Genomic DNA, 13,555 nt, shown 5'->3' on the forward strand with positions numbered 1-13,555 from the left:
AGCGCTTTCCCACAATGCCCCCTTTGTGAAGGCGCCCAGCTTATCTGCCATGATGCTATAGAGGCCAGGGCCAGATCAGGAGGTTCCCAAATTCAACACCCGCAGGCCACAAAGAAGCCTTTTCACCCTCCAATGTTTGCTTCAAAAACAAATGTTTCATTTTTCCATGGGAAATTGAGTTTTACAGAAGCAGGCAAAAACAGAACGGAGCCTTGTGACGCATCCAGGTCTGGTGAGGAGAACACACTTGAGTCTCAAGAGTCATTTTAAAGAAAAGTGGAATTGAATCGAAGATAACAATAAAAATGAGTTGAAAAGTGAAAAACAAAGTGACTTTGACTTTAACAACTGAGCTTTGGTGCAGGTTGCCAGATCTTACAGCCAATGATTACAGCCTCTTTGTTACAGAACGACACAGTTGGACAGGAGGTAGTAAACAGTCCTGACCCTTTGCAATCGGCAGTTATTTGGGTTGGAACTCTATCAAATACTAACAGTGACTGTGCTGTAGAGAGGGTGTGCCATTTCAGTGTATAGCTGTTAAGGAATTAACATAAGGTTATACAAAAAAAACAGCTTGTTTCAAAACAAGGTCCTGTTTCCAGCATTCTGCTAATAATTAAAGTACATCTGTCTGGAATCCCCTTGGCTAATACATTTCAAGTAAACCATTCACTCTTTCATTTGCTTTTGGCTTTATCAATAGTTGTTGCCTTCCAAGAGAACAGGCTTGCCAATAAGTAGGAAAGCTATGAATTGGTGGTATACTGTCACCTATACAGAGTTCAGCCATTTTAAGATTACACTCTCAACATACAGTACGGAAAACAAAAAAGAAACTATTGTTCTCCTTAAACGTTCATGCATTATAAACCAAGTATGAGGTGAAAATCATCAAGGAATCCTCCTATTGCTGGCATTTGCAAGGCCTTTTTTTACTGAGGATATGGAAAGAAAGCCCCTTCAAGTCTCCACCGCATATAGCAGTTGATCCAGAGTTCAGGAATGTGATGTACATGTTGTTCCACACGGAGCTCTGCGTGTCATGTCCCATTTTGCCCTAAGGAGGGCGACAGTGAGCATGCTGACAGTTCTCAGCCGTCATACCGCACCCATAGAAGCAGTGTAAAGCGCAGGCCGATGCGTTACTCACTGCACACTTCAGCAGTGTCATCTGTCCCATGCTCGCATGCGTGTAGCACCCAGAAACGCTTCTGATTGGATGCACATCCCTAGCATCCTTCTCTGGAAATGGAATTATGGGAATTCTCCATTCGCTTCTGGTAATATGATAGTGTTGTTGTTAAGGGAGCGGGGTGTGTGTGTGGGAGTGGGTAGCAGACCTGGGTCAATAGTTGGTATTTGAAATATTTTAACGCTCCAGATGAGGGTAAAGTCTCTGCTGATCCCTGTGTTTTCAATGGAACACATTACTGGCCAAAACAGAATTATACAAAAAATCATTTTGTTTGGAACACGGGGAAAATACAGTTTTTAATTTACCATTTAGACATTGGCTAGTGTCAAAGGAGTCAGCCATGTTAACATTTGTTTGAGCCAGGTCTGTTTGAGAGATTTTAGTAGGTCTGAAATTTGATGGCTGAATGGTTAATGGCTGATGTGGCCACACTGGTTAGTGTAGCAGCACACTCCCAACAGCCAGGTGGAAACAGCGCACTGCCTAGCAGAACAGAGTGCCCCCGAGGGATCACGCAGGCGAATGCGAAACAGAAATGTCCCAAATAAAAGAAAAATGAATGCTCAAATATCCAAGAATACAGGCAGAGCTTACTCTGAGGAGGTACTGTCTTTCATGCTGGAGAGAAAGAGGAACAGGACAACAGAGTGAGAGAGAGAGAGAGAGAGAGAGAGAGAGAGAGAGAGAGAGAGAGAGAGAGAGAGAGAGAGAGAGAGGAAGGAAGGAGAGAGAGATACACAGAAGATAAGCAGGAAAAGCAGAAGAAGAGGTAGAAGAAGAATAATAAGAAGAAGAAGGGAGACAACACTTCGCACAAATTGAAGGATTCTATTTGTTATTGTTCCCTCTACTATTTATTTCATGTTTATTTGAGTAGGGACAAGGGCAAGACACATAACATTACTGCCAGTTCAAACCTGGTTCATGTAGCTGCATGTTCTGCATCCGGTGATCATAGCTATTGCTAATTTCCAACTCCAGTCCCGACAGCTAAAATGCCTTCGCTATATCTCCAGTAAGTCTTAGCACACAGCACACCGCCGTTTTAACATATCGACCCACGGACGTTAATAAATTACACCGATGACTAAGCCCCTTTGATGTCGACCCCGAAGTACAGCAGAATTCAGAAATTACGCTTTTATAACTAATGTGCAGGACGCAGCCTGGCCCTGCGTGTGCGAGTGGCTTCCAGAGCGTATGTCTCCCCGTGAATCATCCTTCCCCCGACGGAGAACTGCAGGGGCGGCCGTAGAGCGAGAGAGAAGAGGTGGTTCATTACACAGGGTCAGGAAAAACAGACTGTAAGGGGGCCGTCGGAGATATAACAGCTGGAGAACGGGAAGAATTCCTCCCACGCAAGGCCTCATTAATGTCTTCCTTTCACAGAACAATTACTTACACGGAATAACTGCACAAACGCAGACATATCGCCATGGAGTTCGTGCGCTAGGATACGGTATGCGCGTTTCGAAAGCAAAGCACTTGAGCAACAACGACGAGGACCAAATAAGTCGCCCCTTGCGTTCAAATAATCATGTCTTCATTATTTACACAGGATATAATCAAGACATGTCCGCAAATGCAAATGATATTGTTTATTTCTGCCAGGGTTTCATTAAACAGAGCAGATACCATGCCAAGTTGAAGAGGAGGACGCAAAATCAAGTCAAGTGCTCCCCCTTTTGGTCAAACAGGGTATGTACAGGACAAGTTTTCAGTTTGCATTTCTTGTGTCAATATTATACCTCCAGGCTCTTGTTCGTTCACATGAATGCGCACAATCTAAATGCTCATGTAACTGTAGAGTTGCATGTTTCTAAGTATACCTCAGTTGAATCAGAAACAAATACAAGCTCAATGTAGCAGTTGCATAGAAGGACACTTATTAGAGAAACAGTCATTAAACAAGTTATTAAACACCAGTCATACTCAGTGCCTCTGTGTAAAACAATGCAGAAAATGCACATTGCTCCCCTTTCAAAGACTTTCACCAGACACATCCTTCTCCAATGGCCCTCATATCAGATTTTAACAGATGATTCCTGCCTGAATGTAAGAGGCAAGATCCCACAAAGGGGGTTGAAGCGCAATCTTCACTTAAAGGAACATGCTCCTAGAAAACTGAGCCAACAACTGCTTTTAGAGCTGGGTTTTCATCTTTTTGATCCTCACCCAGGTTCAAAGTCATCCAGAGGACCCCCATGATACATATGTAACAGGGTCTAATAAGGTTTTGTATTTAGAAATATTTAAAGTTATTGCATATCTAGCCTGGTCAGGGACGACCCCCTACAGTACCTTCAAGGACCCCCAGGATTGAAAACTCAGGTTTTGGAGTCTTAAGGAAGTACCTCATTCATGCCTGTCTCAACTGATAAACTAACTGTGCTCCACTATACTGTGCTCACTGGCGGTGGGTTATACCACCATGATGAGACACACAGTAATAAACCGGGCAACAGTGATGTTGACACGAATGCCAAGTCCAATCACTGCAGACGATAGCATCATAACGACAATACCCTTTAGTCTCTCCCACTGCAGCACACCCCTCACACTGATACACACACACACACACACACACACCCACGCACACAGTGAGGAAGAAAGAAGTGAGGACTTACGTTGTACCAGCTCTGGCTTTTCTGAGGACACGGAGGCAAACACACACACAAACACACACAGAGGAGAGAGAAGAAACAAAAACAAGTCGTGTTAAGTTGGCAGGTCAAAACATTCAGAGACTGTAAACAGAGGAGGTGCTGTTAAATTCCAGACACACAGAAGAGTCGCATATTCTATATTTGGCTTGTTTTCTGTGCGAGAGGTGCAGTGTTGCCTCCAAAAATATCCAGCATTGGTCATATTCCTTAGGCATCACAATTAAAATGATAACATGTAAACATATTAAAATACATTTATTTTATAACTATTGCAATTTAGCAACATAGGCAACATACATGAGAACTGTGACCTGCTCATTGTGAATTCAACATTACATAAAGACAGGCGTACGTTCACTGTAAAGACCCATTTCAGTTGTAGCCATTCCCTCTACTGCCACAAGAGGGCAGCATCATCATTTTTTTGGTACCAAAACTGAAGTTGAAAACAATTCCGTCACGATAAATTTGAGTATCTTAAAGAAGTATATTCCTGTAAATAATCAGGTCAAAATGTAGCCGTTTGTATGTTTGGATTTAATATTTTAGCCATGCAGTGTGCAAAAAAAAAAAATCATCTTCCATTTTCTGCTGTGCAAACAGTATTCTATGAAACGCAGTCTGTCTGGTATAAATAAGTGACATTATGTTTAGTTTCTTTGTGTTAACTTCTTTGGAGCAACCAGCCTCACATTAAAACACCTGTAGCCTGGAACACTGACTGCGTTAATCTGATCGGAAGGTATATGAGTCAGATTGGAGTGTGTGAGCAAGGTAGGGCTCCTCGGTAGTCAGGGAAAAAGTCTAATGCCCACTAATCATCTGTTCCTTCAACACAGAAACCTCCAGCTGGGCTCTGATCACCTGTCCCATCAACACAAAGGTTCCTGGTTTTCATGCGAACTTCAGCGCTCTATTACTTAATTCACCCAAACACTTAAGCTGTCTGACCTTTTAGCTACATTTAGCTACGACAACCGAAGACTGTCCCGATTGGAAACATTTTACTGTGATCGAATTTGCGAGTGAACCAGTGTTAGCATAGACAGCTGGTGTGGAAACAAAAACCTGCATACACACCCTGGCTCTCCACGACCATGATTGGGCACCCCTGCTTTAACACAGGCCCTCAGAATCTGCCCCTTTCAGACGGAAATGACTAGAATAATCTTGTATGAAATGCTGTGGATGGGTACATGTCCTGACTTTACTATAGGCGAGTGTGTGATTAGGCGGGAGGGGGGTCAGTAGACTGGGGGGAACCAGACAAGGGCACTGACCACAGAACAGCTACATGGAGAAGGGGAAACATGAGAGGGGTGGGAGCCAAAATAAATGAAAAAAGAGTGCTTACTTTAATCAGGTTTAGCCTGTCATACTGGAAAGAAAAACAAAAAAAGAGGTAAAGAAAGTTGGAGAAGAATGGACAGTAAACTGATAAAAAAAAAACAAGAACAATAAAAATATGTGAATTGGACAGGCAGGGACCTACTCTCTTTTTTATTGATTGGTTCTCACTCAGACTCAGCTGTGTGTAAGGCACACGTGAGATGCAAGAAACAATACAACTGAATCACTAATCACACCTTCCTTTTTTTGCGTTTTACGTTTATTTTATTTTAAAATTTAATAGTTACATTTTTTAATTTAAAATTCTTCACTATTTTTTTATTTTTTTATTTCTGTTGTACGAGGATATACTCTAAACCTGGGGTGACAAAATTTATTCCCAGGGGGACTGGAGTTAAACCAGCAGACACTGCGGCCCTCCAGGACCGGAGTTAAACCAGCAAACACTGTGGCCCTCCAGGACTGGAGTTAAACCAGCAGACACTGCGGCCCTCCAGGACTGGAGTTAAACCAGCAGACACTGCGGCCCTCCAGGACTGGAGTTAAACCAGCAGACACTGCGGCCCTCCAGGACTGGAGTTAAACCAGCAGACACTGTGGCCCTCCAGGACTGGAGTTAAACCAGCAAACACTGCGGCCCTCCAGGACTGGAGTTAAACCAGCAGACACTGCGGCCCTCCAGGACTGGAGTTAAACCAGCAGACACTGCGGCCCTCCAGGACTGGAGTTAAACCAGCAGACACTGCGGCCCTCCAGGACTGGAGTTAAACCAGCAGACACTGCGGCCCTCCAGGACTGGAGTTAAACCAGCAGACACTGCGGCCCTCCAGGACTGGAGTTAAACCAGCAGACACTGCGGCCCTCCGGGACCTGAATTTTGCGACCTGTGCTGTAAATGCTATCAAGCTGAGGCATAACCACAATCAAAAACATATACTGTCAAGCTTCAAAACCTCAAATTCTAGACAGTTATTATGAGTTACAATGCATGTTCAATGCATAACAATGCAAGGTACTCTTTTCCAAAGGGGGGGGGGAGCACTACACCAGGGGAAGCACCTATTACAAAGAGGGGGGTTCTGAGGTTATTAAGAGGTTGGGGAGGCAAACACTGGGTACAGGTGACTGAATCCGTGGGTGCACAGAACGGGTACACTGACAGGAACACCAGGAAGACAGGCGAGCCAGGGACAGGTGGGTTGAGAACAGAAAAGAGCTGTGCTTACTTTGGACAGTCGCTTGTGACACTAGCATGCACAAGAAGAAGAACAAAAGAAAATCAGAAAAGAAAACTGCTGTTACAGCGATGAAGAGGAACAGAAAAACGGCTGAGCAGTCATGTTTTAGAGAGCAGACATTTTGTGACGGTGGCAAAGACACTGTGAGGGAGAAACAGAGGGAAATGAGTGGGGTCGACGGCCATTTTGACTTCTGTATGACTATTTCTGTATAGCAGGGCCTCCCAACCCTGTTCCTGAAGATCTACCGCCCTGTAGGTTTTCACTCCGATCCTAACAAAGCTCCTTCAACAGCTAGACTTCTCATTGAGCTGCTAATTCGTAGAATCAGCCGTGCTAAATTAGGGTTGAAATGAAAACATAGTTGTGGAAGACCTCATACATGATTGGCTGGGGCTGAAACCTGCATAGTTAGTGTGTCTACATCTGATTGGCTACACTGACTCTCCTACCTTACATCTGATTGGCTATGCATTCTCTGCCTACACACTGATTCCCAGAGGTCATTACTGCTAATGAGAACTGAGCTCTTCTTAGGCCTTTCCAAGTGAAATAGAAATAAATTCAATAAAAAATAGGATGTTAAGACGTATCACGGATCTTGCTGAGCTGGTTTACTGCCAGTATGACAGAGCCCTCTGTAAAAGGGTTATGTAATTAAAAAATTAATCGTTCCTGATTGCTCAATTGGTTTGCCAAGTGCATAGAAAAAGGATGTAACTGCCTGAGGTCTTTGAGGAAATGCAAAGGGCGGTGCTCGAAACCACAGAAAAGGCTGTCATAAAATGGCCGTTCTGCTTTAAGTCTGCAGAAAGAAAATGAAGCAGGACTGTACTGTACTGAAATATTAATAAATGAATGATGCGGACGTTTCATGAGGTCACAGGTCAGACTGCCGACTCTGCTGGTCAGACTGCTCATCGGAGTAACCTATGAGCCACAGGAGGTCACTGTATCCAAATTCACTAATTCACAGACAACAAATAGCATGTCTGGAAAGTGTAGTTTATGAACTGACGCTGTTTAATGTTCAAATGTCTGAGACTGAGATCAGGGGTGAAGCCATTGAAAGGAATCCTTGGGAAAATGCTGTTTGTTAACGTTCCCTTTGTCTTCGAATTCTTCATTCAGGTTAGTTTCAGTGGCCAGGTGCCCACACCAATTCAGAGCCTATTGAGTCACCTAGGTCTTTTATTTTGATACATTATTTATTTATCTTTACCTCCACCTTTTATGTTGTCATATGTATTATAGCACAAAAGCGGCACACACAGGGGACCCCGAGCACTGAGGATGGTGAGCACCACTGTTTTAGAGAACACCAAATAAAGCTCATCTACGTGTGAACGACTGGAATAGTTTGACAGGTCATGTAATGGCAGAGACCCTTGGGGTGTTCGAGTCTAGACTTGATGCAGAGCTGTAGACCGTAGGAAAAGTAAATGACGAACATTAATGGGCTGAATGGATTGTTCTTTCCATTATGTATTGTTAAGTTCATATCAGGGGTGGAAAGCCCAGGGGATAGAAAGTAAAAGTCCTGTCCTGTGTTTCTTCCACCCATGAACTGGCCAGCTGATTTCACCAATTCGTTCTACCTCCTGGATAAAAAAAATACAGGAGATTGGAACAGAATACTGGGGAGGACTTTTACTTTCTGAACCTGGATTTTACACCTCTGGTTCTTATGGCTGAGCTGAAATGCAGAAGCTCCCCTGATACGACCGGTCTGTCTACAGCTCTCTATTTCAGAACTATCTTATGAATCTGCACCACTGTGATGTCTTGTTTTTAACTCCGGATCTCCTGCCTACACAACAAATCTACCTTTGGGTACAAATCAAAAAACCTTGAACCTTGAACCTAACTTTGGCCCACAGGAAGATGAGTCTCGTGAACAACTGTATATTTTCCTGCTAAACAGTCTGCAGTGAACCAACAGCACCACACAGCCTCTTCCTGTACTTCCTTAGAGTCTAATGGTGCGTTCCATTTGTACTGGGAAGTCGGAATTTCCGAGTTCCCAGTCGGACATTTCAACTGGAACGCCCCCTGAGGTGGGATTTCCGACTGGGAAAGTCGGAAGGACCGAGTAACCCCGAGTTAGAAATCCAAGATGGCTGCTCCGTGCGTCAACGGTTAATAAAATCTCTCGTAATGTATTATTTAGCACTTCTGTTTTGTTTTTGTGTAATTAAATACGTGGTATACGTAGTACTGTCCAACGTCTATCTGTGGACATGTTACTACGGTGTTTGCATGTATAGAATACCGTGTAATGTGGTGTTTTCAACTGGTATTGCTAACAATGGCTACAACGATAGCAACAATAGCACTGGAGGCATCCATCTTGGTTATCCGAGTTGTTTACTGGAATGCGGTCAACTCGGGTGTGACGTCATTCCTAGCTCCGACTTCCGACTTCCGAGGTAAATGGAACGCGCCATTCCTGTGCTCTTTGTCCATAAAACACCTCTTATCTCTTCTGGTGCCGAGAGGGGGTCTCTGCATTTCAAACCCCCCAGTATTTAAACTCAAGTTACACCATGGCCTCAGCCAATTCAGAGTGCGTAGAACCTGAACCGCTAAGCTCTCATTTGGTTATGCACGCAATGATAAGGTTAGCACTGTAAGCAGATAAGAGCATAAGCCACTGATTTGTGCCGTGCAAGTGATTTAACAGTGCATGACTAATTTATCTGTATATTAAAAAGCACACTTTTAACAATATTGCACTGAAAAAATTATAGCCAATGACAAAAAAATGAACATGGTCTTGAGAGCCAACTGGCTGAATTAAGAGTGAAACCCTAGCAGGAAGTGGGGAAGGCTGAGAATGAGATTGGCGGGTGGGGGCGGGGGCGGGGGCTCACTTTGGAGTTCTTGCCGCCACTGCGTGTGGAGTGCACCGATTGGCTGTAGGTGCGCTGCACGACCTGCTCCGGGGTCGAGGGTGACTTGTCAGAGGAGTGGTCCGAGCCCTTCTCCACCATGGTGTCGCCCTCCGGGTTCTGGGGCGTGGGCGAGCGAGAGCGTTTGCGAAGGACGGGCGAGCAGGCAGGCGTGCTCCGGTTCGAGTTACTGGCAGTGCTGGAGTGAGAGAGAGAGAGAGAGAGAGAGAGAGAGAGAGAGAGAGAGAGAAAGATAGAGGGAGAGATAGAGAGGGAGAGAGAGAGATAGAGAGAAAGAGAGAGTGAAAGAGAGAGTGAGAAAGAGTGAGAGAGAGAGAGATAGAGGGAGAGAGAGAGTGAGAGAGAGGGAGAGAGTGAGAGGGAGAGAGAGAGAGGGAGAGATAGTGAAAGATAGAGTGAAAGAGAGTGAGAGGGAGAGAGAGAGAAAGAGAGCGAGAGAGATAGAGAGAGAGACACCGGTTAGCCAACACAAATCGAGGAGTATTTTACCAAAGTTTAGCACCACACAGAATACAGGTGAGGGGTGCCATTCACACCATCGCTTTTTCAGACCCCCGAAAAAAGCTAGTTATCACTCACAGCAAGATAAATGGTCTCTCCACCTCAGCTGATGTGTGGTGAGCATTCTGTCACAAAATGGCTGCCGTTTCATCACACAGATGGGCGCTACACACTGCTGATTTACAATGTGCTTTACACTGTAAAGCACGAGAAAAGTGCTATAAAAATGCAAGGAATTATTATTATTATAATCAAATGCTGACAGAATGAATCTGCAGTGGTTGTAAATTAAGTTACAGCACAGTGTTTCATAAACCCAAAATTGGTCATGGGAGGTGGGTCCTGATTGAGTCTGTAGTCCATTAGGTTATGCTAATATGGGTATTTGATGTGTCCCTGAAAGGTACTACATTTCAGATTAAAATGAGAGAAAGTAGATTTTTTCGTTCCTAAAATCAAAAAGCTTAAAAATCTAAAAGCAAAATTCAAAACAGTGTAGAAATAATGGTTAGAAATCAGAGCTTGTAAATCAAAGGTTATGTATTTGATTCCCCGCCAGGGTGCAGCTGTTGTACCCTTGAGCAAGGGACTCAACCCAAGTAGTTTCTGTAAAATGTATAAATGAAAAAAATAAAATTAAATCTGTATAAGTTGCTCTGGATAAAAGTGTCTGCTAAACGGTGAAATGTAAGTTAATGCCCCCATTAGTGTCGTGTTCCAGTCTGTTGTCAAACGTGTTCCATCAACAGCCATTTTACAGTGTGACCATTTAAAGAGACGTGCTTTCATTTTAGCGCAAAGCGATTCATCATCATTTTAATGGGGCTCATCTATCAAGCCAAACAGCCAAACAACATAACCGTAGAGACCTTTGAAAAAACGGTCCGTTCCACGTACAAAGCCTCTGGAGTAACCCAATCATACGCCTGGCCTTGAATGGGGGGGAGAGTGTGTGTGTGTGTGTGCGCGTGTGTGTCCTCCCCAGCCGTAGTTTAACCCTTGTAAGCAGTTCACCTGGCTGAAATCCAATCCAATCTCCTGAGCACAACTGAACACTGGCTTCCCTGGGCAAACATTACAAAGCGGCAGGAATTTCCGCCGCTTTCAGCCATTATAACAGTCGACAGCTGGCACGTTAATCAGTGTACATTCCCCAGACGTATAGCCCACTGTAGAGAGCAGTAACGGCCAATGACAGACAAACCCCCCTCCTGTTTCAGTGACCTGAACTGTGTGCTGACAACATCCATGAGACTGAGCTGTGTGTTCCACTGGCGAAAATGATGAAATAAATAAAGAACAGTTCCACGTTACTGTTGATGACGTGGCGGTTGTCCGTTGAGAGTGAGTAATTCACAGTGAGCGGATGGATGTCTGTAAATCACCTGGCTCTGTCACTGCATTACTGTAACGGTGAGTGTGACGTGCTGTGGCCGGCCACAGAGAGAACATGGGGGCAGAGAGGGCGTCACATGGGGGGACCATGGATGGGAACAGCTGCCATGCTGCAGGGGATGGGCCACTCTCTCTCTTTCTCTCTCTCACCATCCCTTCTCCCTCCTCCCCCCCTCTCCTCTCCCTCTCTCTCCCTCCCCCTATTCCCCCCTATTTATTTCCCTCTCTTTTCCTCCCTCTCTCCTCTTCCCCTCCTCTTTCTCCCACCGCTTATCTCTTTCTCTCTCTCCCCCCTCCTATCTCTCTCTCTGTCTCTCTGTCCCTTCTCTCTCTCCCCCTCTCCTCCTCACTCTCCCCACTCTCCTTCTCGCTCTCCCCATTCTATCTCTCTCCCCCCATTCTATCTCTCTCTCCCCCCTCTTTCTCTCCCCTCCCTTTCTCTCTTCCCCCTCTCCTTCTCTCCATCCCTCTCTCTCTCAGTCCCTCTCTCCCTCCCTCCTCCTTCTCTCTCTCCCCTCCCTCTCTCTCTCTTCCCCCCTCTCCTTCTCTCTCTCCCTCTCTCTCTCTCTGTCCCTCTCTCCCTCCCTCTCTCACCCTGCACCGTGTCCTTCCCTCACCTTCCCCCAGCCCCACACTCTGGGGCAGCCCCCTGTCAGAGCGGGGCAAAGCGGCGTGTGCTAATCTCTCGCCGTGGCGACCCAGGGAAAAAAGCCCGGCTGGAAAAACAAACAGAAAAACAAAAGGGAGAGGGAGATAAACACTCATATCTCCAGCCACACAGCCCCGTGTAAGAGCTCTTTCACCCGCGCTCAAGGGTCATTACCCAAGGTCTGCTAATAGCCTAGCGGCTACACATTCAGCAGTGTTCACAGCGCAGAGTCAACAACTGCACCTGGCCGATCAGCTACTTTGAAATTGAGAAAAGCAGTTACATAATACACTACCTCTGTGTCCAACCAAACCGTGTTTTTTTTTACCGTTATTTTTAACCAAGTCGGAAAACTGAGACGTAATTCTCTCTTGCGGTAAAGACATGGAGAAGAAGGTAGGGAAAACAGGGCGCTGTGCAGCCAATCAGATGTAAGGATCACAGGTGGTCAGACGCAGAGTGACACCCCTTCTCTAATCTGACATTCAAATAACAGTGACTGCTGTTACATAAACCTGCTTGCTAGTCTCCCTGGAGTTAAAAATACCAACCGTAGTTAAATATATCAACAGCTACTAATATTCTGGCGGCAAAATCATTTAGCAATGTCACATGTTCATATGACACCGGTTTTTTCTTGCCCTAGCTGTCACCACATTGTGTCACATAATTCATTGGCCTCAGAAATGACCTGTTGGATCTGTTGCTCTGGTGCAGGAGCTGTTGTCGTGGTTACTGCACCTGTATCTGCACGCCTGGGGCCGTTCTTTTTTGTGATTGACGCAAATATGATTAAACGACATCAACCACATCAGTCCTGATGGGCTGGCCAGGATTGGCCATTTACTGAAAATCTGTTGGGTAAAAATCGCATTAACTTGACATTTATTTTTGGAAAGTCCGACAGTGAGGTTACGCAGAATGTGCTCAGGTAACAGGTTACTTGCTTTTTCACCTTATTTGTACGACCAAGCTTAGGGCCAGATTTGCCAAGCCTTTTGCGATGACTTTCAGAGGCAGAGATGACACATTCTGCCCAGGAAACATGCGTTGTATGTATCTAACAGCGCACGGGCAGGAACTGCAGTACGCGTGTGATCTAGGCGTCATCGCAAGCAACGTTTCTCTCCTTAATGTATATGCATTTAAGAGTGGATCACGCAAATAAAGGGCGGAGATTATGTAATCGGTTAAATTTACTAAAAATCACACTATTTCAACTCCAAGAAATCATGAAACAGATTATTAATGAATTATTAATTATTGCAGCCAAGCAATAATTAAGGCTGGGTGTTTGTCACAGAAAATATTTAAAAATATATATGAAATGAACCAATGTCTCGTGAAGCAGTGGGAAATGACTGAAATACATGCTCGACCATAGTAACAGTAACAAGTGTTTAAAAAGTTTTAAAATATTGTTGCAACTAGTAAAAAAATATGAGTACGCTGAATGCTTTTAATCACCGTTGTCCAATACAACAGTGTTTCCTTGAACAGAACATTGTTAGAAACGGGAATTGCTAAAATAATAAAAACAGGGTTGTGTGATTGATTGTATTAGTTATCCTCCAAAACAATCTCAAACAATAAACGGGGAAAGACTTCTCCAGCCATACAAATATTTGCCTTCTGGGAGAAATAAA

At 44.6% G+C, this 13,555-nt stretch overlaps 1 protein-coding gene across 1 annotated transcript in view; it reads right to left on the reverse strand.

The window, feature by feature from the left end:
* gramd1ba (GRAM domain containing 1Ba) overlaps positions 1-13,555 on the reverse strand; it is a 90,900-nt gene that overhangs the window by 26,399 nt on the left and 50,946 nt on the right. The window contains exons 4-5 of the mRNA XM_061248405.1: positions 9,326-9,542; positions 3,826-3,846 (exon numbers count right to left, since the gene is read on the reverse strand). Of these exons, the coding sequence (XP_061104389.1) occupies positions 3,826-3,846; positions 9,326-9,542 (238 nt within the window). The remainder of the gene's footprint in view (positions 1-3,825; positions 3,847-9,325; positions 9,543-13,555) is intronic.

Source organism: Conger conger, chromosome 7 (assembly GCF_963514075.1).
Source record: "Conger conger chromosome 7, fConCon1.1, whole genome shotgun sequence".
NCBI lineage: Eukaryota > Metazoa > Chordata > Actinopteri > Anguilliformes > Congridae > Conger > Conger conger.